General features: G+C 49.1%; 1 protein-coding gene across 8 annotated transcripts in view; it reads right to left on the bottom strand.

Annotated features, from left to right (window-relative positions):
- Positions 1-233: 233 nt before the first annotated feature.
- RNF8 (ring finger protein 8) overlaps positions 234-19996 on the bottom strand; it is a 98765-nt gene continuing 79002 nt past the window's right edge. For 5 of the 8 annotated variants that reach the window (XM_029592891.1, XM_029592893.1, XM_029592890.1 and 2 more), the window contains one exon: positions 1590-3475. In XM_029592891.1, the coding sequence (XP_029448751.1) occupies positions 3315-3475 (161 nt within the window). In that variant the 3' untranslated portion in view covers positions 1590-3314. Of the gene's footprint in view, positions 659-1589; positions 3476-10231; positions 10284-19996 lie in introns of those variants that run through there. The other 3 variants (XM_029592894.1, XM_029592897.1, XM_029592896.1) reach the window with 3 other exon arrangements.

Raw genomic sequence — 19996 nt, 5'->3', positions numbered from 1 at the left:
TGGGTGGTCAATGCCAGCGGGCACCAAGGCACCGTTGCCACGGAGCAGGGGGGGGGGGGGGGGGAACGGAAATTAAATAAGACTTACCGAACAGTTGAAAAACCTGACTGGGGAAACTAGGGGGAACCGAGAGAAACCTGTGTTCAATGAATTCACGCGAAAACCCAAAAAGGACGGTGAAAAAAGTTTTCAAAAGCAATTTCTAAAGAAAAGCCATGAGCTCACTCTACCGCGAGGCGAAAGCTCTGCGGAAAAAGGCTGAAGAGGGACCCCCATGTGGACGCATGAAATAGGGCATGCTCAGTCAAACTTGGACATACGTTTTCTGTGCCGGGCTCCATTCGATGTTGTCACCTATGTGAGGACTACCATCCTGCTTGACCTAGGAGAATAACTGTACTACAGAACTCTGTAATACCTCTCAGGAATATCTTAGGGCAAGTCAAGGACAGAAAGCTTAGGAGCTAGTTAGTCTGTGGCAGAATCTTTATTAGACTGGATATGAGATACTGTGTTTGACAAAATGGCATATTTCGTGTTTTGAACATTCAGGGCCATCTTTTGACTTGCCTGATGGTCCATGTACTGCACAGCATTGGTTTAAGACTTGTGCCTGTCTCCCAGCTACAAGGACTTCACATGCCAGAAATGTCAGCACCTAAAGGGAACAAACCACCCACTGTTTGAAGATGAGTGCATATAAGACCAAGACTCTTATTTGCTCAAGGAAGTTTCTTCCATTTATCCCACCTTCCCAACTGGGTTACTGACCAAGGTACTCAAATCAGGTGACCAATCCCTCCTTTGTCAAACATAGGAGAAGCCCTTAGGACTTGTGGCTGAAGCTGTCAGGAAATCATCAATACAAGTCACTAGCTTCTTCTTTGACTGCTACCCCCGTAGCCCTTTCTTGGGGACCTGTATAATTAGCATCATCATAAATTGTATAGTTCATTACAGATGCATACTACGCTGTACAGAGACACTTAAGGGACAATCCATGCTGCTTGGAACTTACAGTCTTGTCAAGACAGGACACAACAAAATCAAATATGATGCTTTGAGTAAGACAGCAAGGCCATAACTGAGAAGATTTAAGGTAGGTGGGTTTAAATTGAGAAGGCCCAACATTTTAAGAGAGCAGCATCAGATAAAACATTTCCAGGCCCTAAATATTATAAGGATAACTCTTGATTATTTGTTACTAATCCCATTTCATGCAAAGTGTGATGTAGGTAGAGAATATCTATCAGACCAAGTTCTGTCTGAGAAACTGAATATATAAATGAACTGATAGGCCCAGCAAGGGATCGGTGTCAGTTACATTCTCAGCTATAATTACAGATCTCAGAGGCCTATATGAGACTGAATCATTCAGCGTTACATGTATCAATAGGTATCATCCCTGAGCTGCAATCTACAATCCTCCTCTCACACAACTTTATGGTATCCCCACAGCTTAATGATCCCAATCCTTTGGCGATCCCAGGCTTGGGCACCTGTAACAGCCTACAGGCTGCAGTAGACCCAGGGGATACCTATAACCTCTTCTCGGAGTCAAGGACATGTAAATAAACAGATGCCAAAGATGATGGATAAATATATTTAATAAAGTAAAACACTTAGAACAATGAGAGAAAGAAAATCAACATTTATTCTTATGCTACTGCAAAACTGCTTTTTTTTTCAAGAAGTCTCATGATGGAAATAATCCCCACACCCAGAAAAGTCTGGAGTCCTCTGTACAGAGGAAAGAAACAGACACAGCACCTTCTGCATCCCTCCCTCCTGCTATCCACAAATTATTACCAGAGGCTCTTGTATGGAGAGCAGAGACAAAAGCAGACAACTGGTCCCAGTGAAAACACAATCGGCAGTACTTTGGTTCCCAGGCTAAACATTTGGTCCATTTTCAAAGACATGCAAGCTCCAAATGTCCAAAACCAGCAACTGCAAAGAACAGCTGTAGCTCTGGACCATAAGTTAATCTATGGGCTCGGGCCCACTTCCCCCCTATGAAACGGCTCGTTCATTGTGTGCTGCTCCTCTGATGCTACGTAGAGGAAATCTGGCTGACAAGGGCCTCCTCATCCTTTTGTGAAGCCTTGCAGGGTTTGATTTAGCTTTTTTTCTTTTCACCCTAGTTTTTGCTCCAGCTGTAAAAGGTGTTTGAGCCTCAGTGATACTGTTCATGGAGTTCTGCAGGTTCAGTCAGCCCTGCCTAGAGCTGCAACTGCACTAAGGAGTTTGTAAAAGTTTGGAATGTTAAATTACATTGCATCAAACATCTTCAGGTACTGAAAGCATAGCTCTTCTTGAATTATCTTACTCTTGGATGTTGCTGTACTGCAGCAGCACAGCTGTGCAAACAGATGAGAAGGGATTGGTCAGTGTTGTGCTAATTTGCATATTTTAGTTGCTGGACTGTAGCTATAAGTAAATGCTGAACATTCCTATCTTAGTTGATAGACACCCAGGTACTGGTGCTAGAAACCTTCATCACCCAGTGACATGACTTGCATGAAATGGGCCAGCACAGGCAGGGGTACAGACTGCAGTCCTGCGGGCCGGTATAGAGTTAGCTCAATTCCTAATCCTGCTTACAGTACTGCTCATTCCAATCATCATGGGAAGGGAACATACAGCTCCCTGCTCCACCCTCAGCTATTCAATGATACACCTACATGGAGGAATCAGGAAGCACGTTCAGTCTTGCTTTGCACATGTGAGCTTACTGTCTTTGAAGAACGATGCTTGGCACATTGTCTCCTTCCATTATAGACTTCTAGGGAGCAGAGTCCCCCCAAAAGCATAGAGGGATGAGAGTGGCAGCTGCCAGCATACACTACAGGCATGGGAAGGGGCTCACAAGCGGTTAAAGAAGGTTGCCCAGGCTCTCGCTTTTCTGTTCTTCTATCACAATGAGCTCAGTACATAGACCCTCACAAGTAGAGAGCAAATGGCTCTTGCCAACCATGGAAAAAATATCCCCCTTTCCAAAGATGCACCATCCTCCCTGATGAAGAAAGCTCACTACTAGGTTGCAGGGGCTCCTACACTGACTCAGATTAGTCCAAGAATGGCTGAGAGACCTGCAAGAACAGAAACGCAGCAGATCGTATAGAATTACACAGATTAAAAATGAGTTGAACAGCTGAGAGATCATAAAAGTGTCATCCCCAGGGACGAGACTCAATAAAAGGGCTAAGACTGTCACATTTATTTGATGGAAACACTCAAAGTCTCTTGGATCCTTTTGACAAATGCCTTGCTCATGCCGGTGAGTTCAGTGCAACTCCTGCAGAGGGGAAATGTCAGATGAGGTAATAGCTGCTGTCATCTGCGGAATCCTCCTCGGATGAATCCTCAAAGTCATCGCTGTCAAAGCTGCTGATGGACAAGATGGAGGAGATGATGGACATGATGCTGTCCTCACTGTCCGACTTAGTCAGGTTCACCACAGCCTTCATCTGTTCTACAGTGAGAAAGACATAGGACAATGAGCAGGCTAGGGCTGCTCTGCCCTGAAACAGACACAGGACAGGGAGCAGGCGAGGGCTGTACCGCCCTGATACAGAGACAGGACAGGGAGCAGGCGGGGGCTGTACCGCCCTGATACAGACACAGGACAGGGAGCAGGCGGGGGCTGTACCGCCCTGACACAGAGACAGGACAGGGAGCAGGCGGAGGCTGTACCGCCCTGACACAGAGACAGGACAGGGAGCAGGCGGGGGCTGTACCGCCCTGACACAGAGACAGGACAGGGAGCAGGCGGGGGCTGTACCGCCCTGACACAGAGACAGGACAGGGAGCAGGCGAGGGCTGTACCGCCCTGATACAGACACACAGGACAGGGAGCAGACGGGGGCTGTACCGCCCTGATACAGACACACAGGACAGGGAGCAGGCGAGGGCTGTACCGCCCTGACACAGACACACAGGACAGGGAGCAGGCGGAGGCTGTACCACCCTGACACAGACACACAGGACAGGGAGCAGGCGAGGGCTGTACCGCCCTGACACAGAGACAGGACAGGGAGCAGGCGAGGACTGTACCGCCCTGACACAGACACAGGACAGGGAGCAGGCGAGGGCTGTACCGCCCTGACACAGACACACAGGACAGGGAGCAGGCGGGGGCTGTACCGCCCTGACACAGACACACAGGACAGGGAGCAGGCGAGGGCTGTACCGCCCTGACACAGACACACAGGACAGGGAGCAGGCGGGGGCTGTACCGCCCTGACACAGACACACAGGACAGGGAGCAGGCGAGGGCTGTACCGCCCTGACACAGACACACAGGACAGGGAGCAGGCGAGGGCTGTACCGCCCTGACACAGACACACAGGACAGGGAGCAGGCGAGGGCTGTACCGCCCTGACACAGACACACAGGACAGGGAGCAGGCGGGGGCTGTACCGCCCTGACACAGACACACAGGACAGGGAGCAGGCGGGGGCTGTACCGCCCTGACACAGACACACAGGACAGGGAGCAGGCGGGGGCTGTACCGCCCTGACACAGACACACAGGACAGGGAGCAGGCGAGGGCTGTACCGCCCTGACACAGACACACAGGACAGGGAGCAGGCGAGGGCTGTACCGCCCTGACACAGACACACAGGACAGGGAGCAGGCGAGGGCTGTACCGCCCTGACACAGACACACAGGACAGGGAGCAGGCGAGGGCTGTACCGCCCTGACACAGACACACAGGACAGGGAGCAGGCGGAGGCTGTACCACCCTGACACAGACACACAGGACAGGGAGCAGGCGAGGGCTGTACCGCCCTGACACAGACACACAGGACAGGGAGCAGGCGAGGGCTGTACCGCCCTGACACAGACACACAGGACAGGGAGCAGGCGAGGGCTGTACTGCCCTGACACAGACACACAGGACAGGGAGCAGGCGAGGGCTGTACCGCCCTGACACAGACACACAGGACAGGGAGCAGGCGAGGACTGTACCGCCCTGACACAGACACAGGACAGGGAGCAGGCGAGGGCTGTACCGCCCTGACACAGACACAGGACAGGGAGCAGGCGAGGGCTGTACCGCCCTGACACAGACACACAGGACAGGGAGCAGGCGAGGGCTGTACCGCCCTGACACAGACACACAGGACAGGGAGCAGGCGAGGGCTGTACCGCCCTGACACAGACACACAGGACAGGGAGCAGGCGGAGGCTGTACCGCCCTGACACAGACACACAGGACAGGGAGCAGGCGAAGGCTGTACCGCCCTGACACAGACACACAGGACAGGGAGCAGGCGAGGGCTGTACCGCCCTGATACAGACACAGGACAGGGAACAGGCGGGGGCTGTACTGCCCTGACACAGACACACAGGACAGGGAGCAGGCGAGGGCTGTACCGCCCTGACACAGACACACAGGACAGGGAGCAGGCGAGGGCTGTACCGCCCTGACACAGACACACAGGACAGGGAGCAGGCGAGGGCTGTACCGCCCTGATACAGACACAGGACAGGGAGCAGGCGGGGGCTGTACTGCCCTGACACACACACACACACAGGACAGGGAAGCAGGCGAGGGCTGTACCGCCCTGATACACACACACACAGGACAGGGAAGCAGGCGAGGGCTGTACCGCCCTGATACACACACACACAGGACAGGGAAGCAGGCGAGGGCTGTACCGGCCTGACACAGACACAGGACAAGGAGCAGGCGAGGGCTGCTCTGCCCTGACACAGACACAGGACAAGGAGCAGGCGAGGGCTGCTCTGCCCTGACACAGACACAGGACAAGGAGCAGGCGAGGGCTGTACCGCCCTGACACAGACACAGGACAGAGAGCAGACACAGGACAGGGAAGCAGGCGAGGGCTGTACCGCCCTGATACACACACACACAGGACAGGGAAGCAGGCGAGGGCTGTACCGCCCTGATACACACACACACAGGACAGGGAAGCAGGCGAGGGCTGTACCGGCCTGACACAGACACAGGACAAGGAGCAGGCGAGGGCTGTACCGCCCTGACACAGACACAGGACAGAGAGCAGACACAGGACAGGGAGCAGGCGAGGGCTGTACCAGCCTGACACACACAGAGGACTGGGAGCAGGCGAGGGTGCTCTTTTGTGACACTTCTACTACTTCTTAACACTTCTACAGCACTACTCAAAATAAGCAGCACTGTACAAAATCATAAAAGAAAGCCCCTGCTCAGTAGAATATACAATTTAATTAAAACAAACATACAGGACAAAAGAGACTTGAGGAAATTAATTTATTATGTTTAAAAATTAATGAAGGTTGCAAGGGGTTAAGATTTAAAAGCCCCAAATAGTGGGCTTTTAAAAGAGATTTAAATAAGGCAAGAGAGGGAGCATCACACACCAGCTCAGGAAGTCTACTCTGAGCCTATGGCCCAGCCAGGTGGAAAGCACGGAGTCAGGAATTGGTGGTAGAGGAAAAGGGCACAGATAGGAGTGACTTGGCTGATGAAGGGAGTGCAGGAGGAGAGGATTAGAGAGAGATAAGAGAGGAGAGGTAGTGAGAAGCTGCAGAGTAAAGGCTCTTGTAGCAGGGAGTCAGGAATTGGTGGTAGATGAGAAGGGCACAGATAGGAGTGACTTGTCTGATGAGAGGAGTGCAGGAGGAGAGGGTTAGAGAGAGATAAGAGAAGAGAGATAGTGAGGAGCTGCAGAGTGAAGGCTCTTGTAGCAGGGAGTCAGGAATTGGTGGTAGATGAGAAGGGCACAGATAGGAGTGACTTGTCTGATGAGAGGAGTGCAGGAGGAGAGGGTTAGAGAGAGATAAGAGAGGAGAGGTAGTGAGGAGCTGCAGAGTGAAGGCTCTTGTAGCAGGGAGTCAGGAATTGGTGGTAGAGGAGAAGGGCACAGATAGGAGTGACTTGTCTGATGAGAGGAGTGCAGGAGAGAGTTAGAGAGAGATAAGAGAGGAGAGGTAGTGAGGAACTGCAGAGTGAAGGCTCTTGTAGCAGGGAGTCAGGAATTGGAGGTAGAGGAGAAGGGCACAGATAGGAGGGACTTGTCTGATGAGAGGAGTTCAGGAGGAGGGTGTAGAGAGAGATAAGAGAGGAGAGGTAGTGAGGAGCTGCAGAGTGAAGGCTGTTGTAGCAGGGAGTCAGGAATTGGAGGTAGAGGAGAAGGGCACAGATAGGAGGGACTTGTCTGATGAGAGGAGTGCAGGAGGAGGGTGTAGAGAGAGATAAGAGAGGAGAGGTAGTGAGGAGCTGCAGAGTGAAGGCATTTGTAGGAAAGAAAGAAGAGCTTGAACTGTATGTGGGAATGGATAGGAAGCCAATGCAGTGACTTCAGAAGAGGGGTTATGGGTGTAGTGACGTTGGTGAAAGATAAGTCATGCAGCTGAATTTAGGACAGATTGCAGTGGAGAGAGATGTAGCACTGGGAGACCTGTGAGGAGCAGGTTGGAATAGTCTAAATAGGAAGTGATGAGAGAGTGGATAAGGGTTCTGGTAGTCTGTTCAAAAAGGAAGGGATGGATTTTGGCGATGGTATAGTGAAAGAAACGGCACATTTTAGTGGTGCTTTGGATATGTGTAGAGAATTAGAGAAAGGAGTTGAAGATGACTTCAAGGGAGGATTACAGTGTTATTCACAGAAATAAAGAAAAGTGGAAGTGGGTCTGGGGAGAAAGATAAGGAGTTCTGTTATGGTCGTGTTAAGTTTAAGGTTACAGTGGGACATCCGGGTAGCAAAGTCAGACAAGCAGGCTGAGATCTGGGACTGGATTACTGATGAAATTTCTAGTGTAAAGAGGTAGATCCAGGAATCATGAACATTGAAAGCCATGAGACGAAATCAGAGCACCAAGGGAATTAGTATACAGGGAGAAGAGAAGAGGGCCCAGGACAGAGCCCTGAGATGCACCAGCTGATAGTGGGATGCCAGTAGAGGAGGATCCAACAGAGGAAACACTAAAAGTGCGATGGGAGAGGTAAGACGAGAACCAAGACAGGACAGAGACCCGAAATCCAAGAGAGGACAGAGAATCAAAGAGTAGGTGGTGATCAACAGTGTCAAAAGCCACAGATAGGTCAAGGAGGATAAGGACTGAGTAAAGGCCTTTGGCTTCAGCCATAAAAGGATAATTGGACACTTTGGCAAGGGCTGTTTTGGTTGAACGTAGAGGGTGAAAACCAGACTGGAGTGGATCAAGAGTGGCTTGAGATGCAAGAAAGTCAAAATAGTGGCAGTGAACAGCACATTTGAGCAATTCAGAGGCAAATGGGAGGAGGGAGATGGGACAATAGATGGCAGGACATGTAGGGTCCAGTATGGTCCAGTGAGGGATTTTTGAGGATTGGCATGATCATAGCATATTTGAAGGCAGCAGGAATTGTAGCAGTGGAATATGACAGAATGAAGATGTGACAGATGGAAGGGATGTCTGCAGTGGAGACAGAGTTGAGGAAATGGGGTCAGAGGACCAAGTAATGAGTTTGAAGGAGGCAAGAAAATGAGCGGTTTCCTCCACTGTGACTTCAGGAAAGGAGGAGAGAGTGGCAGAGGCCAGGGGAAGTATACAGGAAAGAAGTGGGGGACAGTGAGGTAGAGGTGGCCTGGTTGAGAATTCAAGACTAATTTTGTGAATCCTGTCATGGACGTAGTCAGCCATAGTCCGGGCTGAGAGAAAAGGGGGATGAGGGAGGCAAGGGAAGTTTGAGGAGGGAACTGAGTGTGGCAAAGAGATGTAGAGAGTTGGATGCAAGAGACTTTGTCAGATGGATATAGTAGGGTTGCTAGGCAAGTAAAATAGCTTACTGGAAAGAGGTCAGCATGAATTTGAAATGTATAAAATTTGCATGGCCACAGGATTTTAGCCAGAGATGTTCTGTAGATCGGGCACAGGTACATAGGAACCACATTCTAGGGGCCAGCCAAGGCTGGAGTTTGGTGCGCCTTACTGGACAGGTAAGAGGAGGGGCAAGTGTGCCTAAAGCAAAGAAAAATATAGTGTTGTAAGAAGAAATTGCTTTGTCAACTAGCTCAGACAATATACTGGAGGTAAGGAGAGATGAAGGCGTTGGTGATAACTAGACAAGGCTCTGGAGGAGGGTGGCTTAGTGAGAAAGTCATCAGATGATGGTCTGGGATCGGAAGAAATGAGGTAGAGAAGTCAAGGACAGCAGTTAGAAGAAAGGACTAGGTCAAGGCAGTGGCCATGCTTGTAAGGGCAGTACAGCAGAGTTGGAGATCAAATGAGGAGGTTAGGAAAGAAGCTTTGAGACATAAGAGTTAGAGGGGTTGTCAACATGGAGGTTAAAATCACCAATAAGAAAAGGGGAAGTTGGATCAAGAAAAGAGGAAAGTCAGGAATCAAAGTGGGTGAGAAAGGAGGAGGAGAATTTATCAGGGGGTCAAATAGGCTAATGGAGCGGGCCTATAGGGAAGAAAATGAGTGGGATTGAGGTAGAAGAAGGGGTTGAAACCTACAGGAGCAGGAAAGCAGCAATCCAACATGACCACTGTGGCCTGCTGTGCAAAGTATGGGAGAGAAAAGAACCTCCATGTTAGAAAGCTACAAATGAAGCAGAGCCCTCAGGGTAAAGGCAAGGCAATGAGATGAAAAATATGAGAGAATTAAGAGGTCATGAATACAGGCAAACCTGTTAGAAAGAGAGTGGAAATTTCACAGGGGGCATGAGAAAGGAAGGAGAAGGGAAAAGGCATGAGTGGAGGAGGGGAAATACATAGAAGAGAGGTTAAGGTGTGACAACAGTGACAAGGATGAGGTGTTTTCAGGGAGAGTGGAGATGGCTGGATGAGAAGAAGAAAACATTGAACTTCAGGAGCAGTAGACAGAGCAAATGGCAGAATGGCAGGTGAGATATCGAATGTACTAATGGGGAAGGTGGATTTGGCATTAGTAGTGGTTTGCAAAAGGGAATAAGATTGGGGGGGGGGGGGGGGAGATTAGCATCAGGAAGAGAAAATGTTGAGCCACAAGAAATAAAGAGAGGCTTGCAACCTCTCCAGTACTTGGCCAGCTGCTCGAGGAACGGGGGATGGGAGCAGCTCAGGCCCGAGGTGGGCTGTGGCGACTTCTGGAGTTGACCACCAAGGCAGCTGGGAAAAGTATGCAGATGGACTGCAACCTCCTACACACACAAGCACAGGAGAAGGGAGCAGGCGAGGGCTACTCCACAAAGACACACACACACAAAAGATAGGGTACAGGCGAAGAAAGGAATAGGAAAAATGGTTCTTACCTGCTACGTTTTGTTCCTCTAGACCCATGCATGTGTTTTTCTCGTCTCCCAGCTGATGGAGACAGAGCAGAAAAGCTTTCCTGTACTAATGGTACTTAAGACAGTGTACCACCTGCAGTCAGTATGAACTATACCCAAGTCAAGAAACAAACCCCCACTCCTCTCCTAGTGAAAACTGAACCCCAAGCCAAAGCAACATCTGACATATCTACACACTGAGCCGAGTGTCTTTGGAAAACAAAGGGTGGATCTCTGAACTCATCTATGGGACTCAAGGAATGAAAATTTGCAGATAAGAACCAATTTTCTTTTCCTTATTATCGCCCAGATTAGTCTAGACAAATTGGATGTACCCAAGCTTCCTTAAAGTGGGTGATGATCCAAAAGCCTTGCTTGCAACACACTCTCCCAAACCCAGCTGAGTCTGGAGCCCAAACATCCAATCTGTAATGCTGAGTAAAAAGTGATGTAAAATCCAAGTCACCACCTGCGAGATCTCCTGCATGGAAACCAAATGACATTCAGTCCAGATTAAAAGCCTGTGTCCCAGAGGAATAAAAACATAATGAATTGCCATACTGGGTCAGACTGAGGGTCCATCAAGCCCAGCATCCTGTTTCCAACAGTGGCCAATCCAGGCCATAAGAACCTGGCAAGTACCCAAAAAGTAAATAAATCTCATGTTACTAATGCTGTTAACAACCAGTGGCTATTCCCTAAGTTTAGTTAAAAACAGTCTATGGGCTTCTCCTCCAGGAACTTGTCCAAACCTTTTTTAAACCCAGCTATGCTAACTTCCTTAACTACATCCTCTGTCAATGAATTTCAGAGCCTAACGGTGTATTGTGTGAAAAATAGTTTTCTCCAATTTGTTTTAAGTGTTCTACCTGCTAATTTACTGGACTGCCCCCTAGTGCTCGCATTATCTGAAAGAGTAAAGAACCAATCCATGTTTACCCGTTCTAGACCTCATGATTTTAAAGACCTCTATCACATTCCCTCTTCAGCCTTTCCTCATAGATGAGCTGTTCCATCCCCTTTATCATGAATCAGCTTGGTATCCCTCTGGAACAGATATTCCTTTTCATATGTAAGCAGAAGTAATAGTTTCTTTAATCCATTTGGAAATTGATGCCTTCAACGCCTTCGCCCCCCTTGTTCCAGCCACTGAAAGCTCTAATAGATGATCCGACTTGCGAAAACTGTTGATAACCTTCAAAATGCAAAGACGACTCCATGTACAACCAAAACATGAAGCTCCTGGACAACATGTGGAGAAGAGCAGCCCAAATCCCTGAAGGCAAGCAACTCTATGGATTGACTGAAATGCAAAGAGGAAACCACCTTTGGCCAAAAAGATGGTTTCATGTGAAGGGATACTCCAGCTTCCAAAAAACAGAATGAAAAGATCTCTACATGACAAAGCCTCACCAAGCATCCGCCTTCAGGAGGAGTTCTTTCAATGAGCACCCATTTTAAGGTTCATAAGGTGACTTACGCAAGGCAATATCTCATTATGTCCTGATGAGACGCCAAGGGTGATTTATGTACACTCCCCCTGAAACAGGCTAAGGCCACCCCTTGTACCCTAAGAGAACTCAGGGCAAGACCCTTCCCCCCCCCCAAGACCTTACTGCAAAAAAAGAAAAAATCCTGGGAAGAGAAACTCAAAGCAAGGAAACCCCCACCTTGAGACACACACGACCATATGCCAGGGAGGTTGAAGCCTTCCTTGCCTGAAGTAAAGTTGTAATAAGTTCACTGAAATACCCCATAGCCTTAACTTTCTCTGCTCAAAAAATAGGTTGCAAGACAAAAGCGATCTATTTGCTCCAAGAAAACTGGACCCTGCCAAAGCAACCTGGGAAGATGCCCAAGCCTCAAGGCCAGATTTAGAAGATTTGCAAATCACAGACATAGAAGGCAATTCTGAAGCCACCAAAATCACCTTTCCCTGATGAGCCCCTACACCTGAGAAGTCTGCTTATCAGCAGAATGCAATGTGGCCACTGGTGAGAGAGAGCTTTGAGACCTTCTGCAACTGAAGTACCAAGGTGCCTTGGAGTTTTGCCAGCTGAGGAACCTCCCCAACCACACCTGGATGAGGGACACTGCTTCGCATGACAACTTCCATTCCCCGGGGGGGGGGGGGGGGGGGCCAGAGTGTGCCTGCTGAGAAAATCCACCTGCATGTTCTCTACCTTGACCATCTGAGATGCAGACAGGATCAAGAAATATCACTCCATCCACGAAACTACTGGACCTCCAAAAAAAACCAATGGGCTACTGGTACCCACTTTCCAATTAATGTAAGCCACTGCAGTCGCATTGTGGGACAGGAATCTCACTGCCTAGATGCAGACTAGTGGAAGAAAGAATAGCAATGCCTTTCGGACTGCTCTGGTTTCCAAACTCTCAGAATAAAGAACACCAACACTTTCCTAAGAACATAAAAAGTTGCCATACTTGGTCAGACCGAGAGTCCATCAAGCCCAGCATCCTGCTTCCAACAGTGGTTAATCCAGGTTCAAATACCCAAACGTTAAATAGATCCCATGCTACTGATGCCCATAATAGCAGTGCCTATTCCCTAAGTCAAATAGATTAATAGCAGTTAATAGATGTCTCCTCCAGGAAATTATCCAAACCTTTTTTAAACCCAGCTACACTGGCCTGACCACATCCTCTGGCAACAAATTCTAGAGCTTTATTGTGATTTTAGTGAAAAAGATTTTTCTCCGATTTGTTTTAAATGTGCCACATGCTAACTTCATGGAGTGCCCCCTAGTCCTATTATCTGAAAGAGTAAATAACTGATTCACATCTACTTGTTCAAGACCTCTCATGATCTTAAACACCTCTATCATATCCCCCCTCAGCCGTCTCTTTTCCAAGTTGAACAGCCCTAACTTCTTTAGATTTTCCTCATAGGGGAGCTGTTCCATCCCCTTTATCATTCTGGTTTCTCTTTTCTGTGCCTTCTCCTGGTTTCTGGGGCAGTTGCTCACATGAGACCGTTGCAGAAAGCCCTTCTGTTGTGGTGGAATCTCCAGTCGGAAGATTTTCAGGTCAGTTTAGTGTATCTGGGGAACCAGATAGAATCTTTACTGGTGACTCTTGCAGGATAATTTGTCCAAAGGAATAAAGCTGCAAATTCCAGATTGGATCTCCGTGATAACAGATGCTAGGCAGATGGAGCCATTTGTCAGGGACAGAAGGTACAGGACATGTAGTCAGCGTCAGAAGCCTCATGGACCTTGAAGTATTTAGAAATCATTGCTCTCAGGGATCTGTACTTGGACTGGTGCTTTTTAATATATTTATAAATGATCTGGAAAGAGGTACAATGAGTGAGGTGATGAAATCTGCAGATGATACAAAATTGTTCAGAGTAGTTGAATCACATGCAGATGTGATAAATTGCAGGAAGACTTTGTGAGACTGGAAGATTGGGCATCCAAATGGCAGATGAAATTTAATGTGGATAAGTGCAAGGTGATGCATATAGGGAAAAATAACCCATGCTATAATTACACAATGTTAGGTTCCATATTAGGAGCTACTACCCAGGAAAAAGACCTGGGCGTCATAGTGGATAACACATTGAAATCGTCGGCTCAGTGTACTGCAGCAGTCAAAAAAGCAAACAGAATGTTGGGAATTATTAGGAAGGGAATGGAGAATAAAACGGAAAATGTCATAATGCCTCTGTATCGCTGCATGGTGAGACCACACCTTGAATACTGTGCGCAATTCTGGTCGCCGCATCTCAAAAAAAGATACAGTTGAACTGGAGAAAGTGCAGATAAAGGTGACCTAAATGATAAAGGGGATGGAACAGCTCCCCTATGAGGAAAGTCTAAAGAGGTTAAGGCTGTTCAGCTTGGAGAAGAGATGGCTGAGGGGGGATATGATAGAGGTCTACAAAATCATGAAAGGACTTGAACGGGTAAATGTGAAATGGTTACTTTCTCTTTCAGAAAATACAAGGACTAGAGGGCACGCCATGAAGTTGACAAGTAGCACATTTAAAACAAATCGGAGAAAATTCTTTTTTGCTCAGTGCACAATTAAACTCTGGAAATCATTGCCAGAAGATGTGGTTAGTGCAGTTAGTGTAGTTGAGTTTAAAAAATGTTTAGATAAATTCCTGGAGGAGAAGTCCATAAACTGCTATTAATCAATAGGGAATAGTCACTGCTTGTTGCCATGATTAACTGCATGGGATCTATTTAATGTTTGATTTTTGCCAGGTACTTGTGACTTGGATTGGCTACTGTTGGAAACAGGATACTGGGATTGATGGACCCTTGATCTGATCCAGTATGGGATATTTTGTGTTCATAAAACTCAGCGGGACTGCCCAAACATCACTAGTAGTCCAGGGTGCTGCTTCTGCCCCGGTCTGACTTTCACGGCACCCGGGCCTTTCCCTGCCTTGCACAAGCTCAGAGACCTAACGATCACACCATCGCCCTCGCGTCCCGAAATTACCTCACCGTGCTCCATTTTGAGCCTATACTCTGCACAGGAACCAAAGCAGAAATGCAAGTAAACCCTTTCCTTTCCCTCCGTGCAGCCAAAAAGTGCTGAACTGGTCCCTGCACCACGGGAAACTTGCCTCAACAGCTCCTTTGCTGCCCAGCCTCAGCGTCACCAGAACCGCTCCCAGCACTGCCTCTGACACAGAGTTTGAGTTCCTTTTTTTTTTTTAAGTGATTGCACAGTAAAAATCAGAGACAGCCAAAAGGAAAAGTAGGAAAGGAATGCTTCCCTGCAGCAGATCTTGTGCCAGGGAGAACTGGCGCTTCTACAGAAGGTGGGATGAGGGAAGAGGCAGGGTATGAGGGAGTCAGCCCAACTACCTATCAAACCCTCCTAAAGGTCCAGGCTGAAGCCAGAGAAGGGCCAGCGACCCCCTACTCTACCTGGACCTAACACCCCTGGGAGTGGATCCTTTCAGCAAAATATCCAACTGCACGTTTAGCACCTCTACCATCTACTGGGGGAGTGCCAGTGTCTCGCTAACCTAAGTAGTGCAGGGTCATAAAGCTTTTATTGTCTCCCATGTGTCTGGACTGATCTGGGCTATGAACAGGAACCTACTTTTTTTTTTTTTTTTTAAAAAGGAAAATTGGTTCTTACCTGCTGATTTTCGTTCCTGTAGATCCAGACTGCTGGGTTATGCCTCCCTTCCAGCAGATGGAGTCAGAGAAAAGCATTCCCTAGATAACCTGGTGTGCCACTTGCGATCCATCAGTATAATCAATATCAAAGCAGAATGAAGTAAATTTAACTACCAATGACTAGATCAAGCGAAATATAATGCTCTTAAAACAACAACCTGTGAAAACTATGTATAAGCACGTGCGACACTTCAAAGGAGTCGAAGATCTGTAAAGAGAAACAAACAAATAGCCGAGCGGACTCTCCTAAATACTATATCCCTGGGCAGGCGTCTGGACTGATCCTTGCTGCTACAGGTAAGAACCAATTTTCCTTTCCCTGTACGTACCCGGATCGGTCCAGACTTCTGGGATGTACCCAAGCTGCCCTAAATGGGGTGGGACCTGGAGAGTCCCGCTCAAAGCACACTGCTGCCAAAAGAATCCACATCTGGAGGCCGGATGTCCAAACGGTAATGCTTAGCAAACGTATGCAGGGACTTCCAAGTAGCTGCCCTGCAAATTTCCTGAGGCAAAACACATTGGCTTTCTGCCCAAGACGCCGCCTGTGTGTGATCTGATGGAATGAGCCTTAATACCATCCGGCACTGGTCGCCCATGACATATGTATGCCGAAGCAGTAGTGTCCTTCAACCATCGGACAAAAGTAGTCTTGGAAGCCTTACACCCTTTCTTAGGACCACTCCATAAGACAAAAAGATGGTGTGACAATCGAAAGGTATTAGTCACTTCCAAATACAGCAGAAGTATCCTGCGGACGTCCAGTCTCCTCAAATCCCGAGCCTGAGGAGAACTGTTATCCACATCCGGAAAGGCTGGTAACTCAACTGGTTGACATGAAACGCCGAAACCACCTTTGGCAGAAAGGAAGGCACTGTCCGAAGCAAAACCCCAGAGTCCGTTATTCGCAAGAACAGCTCCCTGCATGACAATGCTTGAAGTTCCGAAACGCGTGTAGCCGAACAGTTAGCTACGAGAAATACCATCTTAAGCATTAAATCCTTCAACGTGGCCCGTTTAATAGGCTCAAAGGGAGAACCACAGAGCCCCCAGAGAACCAAATTCAAACTCCACGAGAGACAGACCGACTGCACCGGCGGGTGTAAATGTTTGGCCCCCTTCAAAAAACGGGCTACGTCCGGATGCCCCGCAATGGAAGTACCATCAATGGTACCTCTTAAACAGCCTAATGCCACTACCTGGACCCGGAGCGAGCTATATGCCAAACCTTTCTTCAAACCTTTCTGCAAGAATGTGTACTATAGTGGCCAGCCGTGGGGAAACGTTCAACCCACTGCACCAGGAATCAAACACTTTCCACACCCAAGTATAGGTGAGGGAGGTAGATGTCTTTCGTGCGCGTAAGACATCTACCTCCCTCTCAAATTTTCTCCTCTCATAAGCCAAGTCGCTAGACAAAAGCGATCCACCTGATCGAAAAATACAGGACCCTGTCGCAATAGGTTCGGTAGATGACCTAAACGCAGGGGACCCTCCACCACTAGATTGATCAGATCGGCGAACCATGGCCATCTTGGCCACTCTGCAGCCACAAGAATGACCGGTCTCTGGTGGGATTCTATTCGCCTTAAAACCTTTCCCACCAACGGCCAAGGAGGAAACGCATAGAGGAGAATGTATGGAGGCCATGGAAGGACCAGGGCATCCACCCCTTCCGCTCCGTGCTCTCTTCTGTGACTGAAGAAGTGAGCTGCTTTTGCGTTCAGTCAAGTCGCCATTAAGTCCAGTTGGGGAGTCCCCCACCGGTGTGTCATGAGCCACATCGCCTCCACGGACAATTCCCATTCTCCGGGATCTAGCCACTGCCGGCTGAGGAAGTCTGCCTGAACGTTGTCCACTCCGGCTATGAGAGACGCCACTATGCGGGTCAGATTGCATTCCGCCCAGGCTATCAACTTGTCCGCTTCGGATGCTACCAGCCGACTCTTTGTACCCCCTTGAGGTTTATGTACACCATGGTGGTCGCATTGTCAGATAGGATCCTTACCGCCCGGCTTTGGACAAGTGGCAGAAAGCGTTGCAGCGCTAGGTGAACTGCTCTGGTTTCCAAATGATTTATAGACCATTTGGCTTGCTGAGGAGTCCATTGACCCTGTGCGGATTGTGACTGACAAATTGCCCCCCAACCGGTCAGGCTGGCATCCGTCACAATTATCCATCGAGGATTGTCCAGGTCTGATCCCTGAAGCAAGTGATCCGGGACCAACCACCAATCCAGGCTGGACCTGGCCGGTTCCAGCAATGGCAAGGGCAGTTGGAGCTGCTCTGACTTGGGGTCCCCAACGAGAAAGCAAAGCCCTCTGCAAAGTTCTCATATGAGCAAAAGCCCACAGAACCAACTCCAGGGTAGATGCCATAGAACCAAGAACCTGCAAATAGTCCCACACCTTGGGTAAAGGAAGGGCCAACATGCGCCGAACCTGAGACATTAACTTCTCCATCCTCGCCAGAGGTAGGAAAACTTTGCCCACATTTGTGTCGAAACGTGCTCCCAGGAATTCCCACACCTGGGACGGAACCAGCTGGCTCTTGGGGTAATTGACAACCCATCCTAGCGAATGCAGAAGGTGTAAAACTGATTGAACTGCCATTTTGCAAAGCTTTTCCGACTTTGCCCGAATGAGCCAGTCGTCCAGGTAGGGATGAACTAATATCCCTTTCCGTCGAAGGCACGCTGCTACTACCACCATCACCTTGGTGAAGACTCGTAGAGCCGTCGCTAGTCCGAATGGGAGGGCTCAAAACTGGTAATGCTCCCCCAAAACCATGAACCTCAGGAACCTCTGATGGTGCTCTTTGATCCCTATGTGCAGGTAAGCTTCCGTCAGATCCAAAGAAGCCAAAAACTCGCCTTTGTGGACGGCCGCAATGACGGATCTCAACGTCTCCATCCGAAACCGTGGAACTCGCAATGCTCTGTTGACCTTCTTCAAATCCAATATTGGCCAGAACGATCCTTCCTTTTTGGGAACCACGAAGTAAATGGAGTAACGACCGGTCTGATGCTCGGCTGACGGAACAGAGACAATCACTCCCAGCGCCTTCAAATGCGACAGAGTTTGAAGAATTACTTGCTGTTTGGTCTGCAACCCGCAGGGAGTCACTAGAAACAGATCCTGAAGCAGTCGAGCAAAACCCAAAACGTAACCTTGATTTATAATATCTAGAACCCACTGGTCCGATGCGACTTTGACCCATTCCTCTCGAAACAGGGAGAGCCGTCCGCCCCATCTCCAGAACAGAGGAATGAGCCGGCGCACCTTCATTGGGGAGCTTTATTGGAGGCAAAACTGTGAGAGCTGCCGGTGCGCTAAGGCCATCTACCACGAAAGGAATGTGCCCATGCCTGTGACCGTGTCGAAGTTTGCCGAGGAGCAAGGGAAGAACCCCTGCCTGAACGGAAATGGCGTTGACCCCGAAAACGCCCCCAGAACGCACCAAAAGGGCAAGGTGGTCTGGGCTTGTCCTCAAGGAGCTTGTAAACCTTGTTGTCTCCCAAGGCTTTAACAAGTTGTTCCAGCTTGTCCCCAAACAACAGCTTTCCCTTGAAAGGAAAGGATCCTAACCGAGACTTAGAAGCAGCATCAGCAGACCAATTATGGAGCCACAGTAGCCGCCTTGCGGTCACCGCCGAAGACATAGTACGTGCAGAGTTGCGTAAAAGATCGTACAGCGCATCCGCTGTATAGGCAACTGCCAATTCCATGCGGTTAGCTTGCTCAGCCTCCTCTGGAGGTAGCTCCTGGGACGTGAGCAACCGTTGAATCCATCGGAGGGTAGCTCTCTGCATAAGGCTACTACTGACGGCGGCCCTCACACCTAAGGCGGATACCTCAAATATCTGCTTGAGTAAAACCTCTAATTTTCTATCCTGAAGATTCTTGCGAGCTGCCCCCCCCCACCCCCCCTGTCACAGGAATCGTAGGGTGCTTAGCTATGGCTGTGACTGCAGAGTCCACCTTAGGAATTCTGAGGAGATCCAAGGACTCACTCGGCAGCAGATAAAGCTTTTCCATGGATCTGCTAACCCGCAAAGAGGCTTCAGGTGCATCCCATTCCCGGGACACATTCTGGAAACTTTTCGGATGAAAAGGAAAAATCTGAGGCGGTGCTCGAAGCCCGGAAAAAACAGAGTCTCCCGGAGAAGAATCTGTCACCGGTTGAGGAGCTGGAATCTCCAGTTCCTGAAGCACGCGAGGGATTAACAGGTCAAGTTTCTCCTTGAGGAACAAACCGAGCACCTGTGGATCATCCCCCTCCACCGGAGTGGTACCATCTACATCATCCTCCATATTCCCTGAGGAGGGGTCTAGGAGGATGGGATCTGGAGGATTGGGGGGTACTGGGAGCCCTCCACCAGGAACTGGACGAGGGAGCTGAGGTCCAGCACTGCCCTGTCCCTCCGCTGGCTTCAAAACCTTAGCCGGAGGGGGAAGGTGCATTTCCCAATCAGCTTCAGCTTCCAAATATGCTTTATGCATCAGCAATACAAACTGAGAAGAAAATGGGTGCTGCTGCTTTAAGGGCCCTCCCCCCAGTGGGGGAAGCAGAGTACTGA

Source organism: Rhinatrema bivittatum, chromosome 3, assembly GCF_901001135.1.
Source record: "Rhinatrema bivittatum chromosome 3, aRhiBiv1.1, whole genome shotgun sequence".
Lineage (NCBI taxonomy): Eukaryota > Metazoa > Chordata > Amphibia > Gymnophiona > Rhinatrematidae > Rhinatrema > Rhinatrema bivittatum.
The sequence above is the reverse complement of the archived record's forward strand: the minus strand, read 5'-3'. Positions and strand labels throughout refer to the sequence as shown.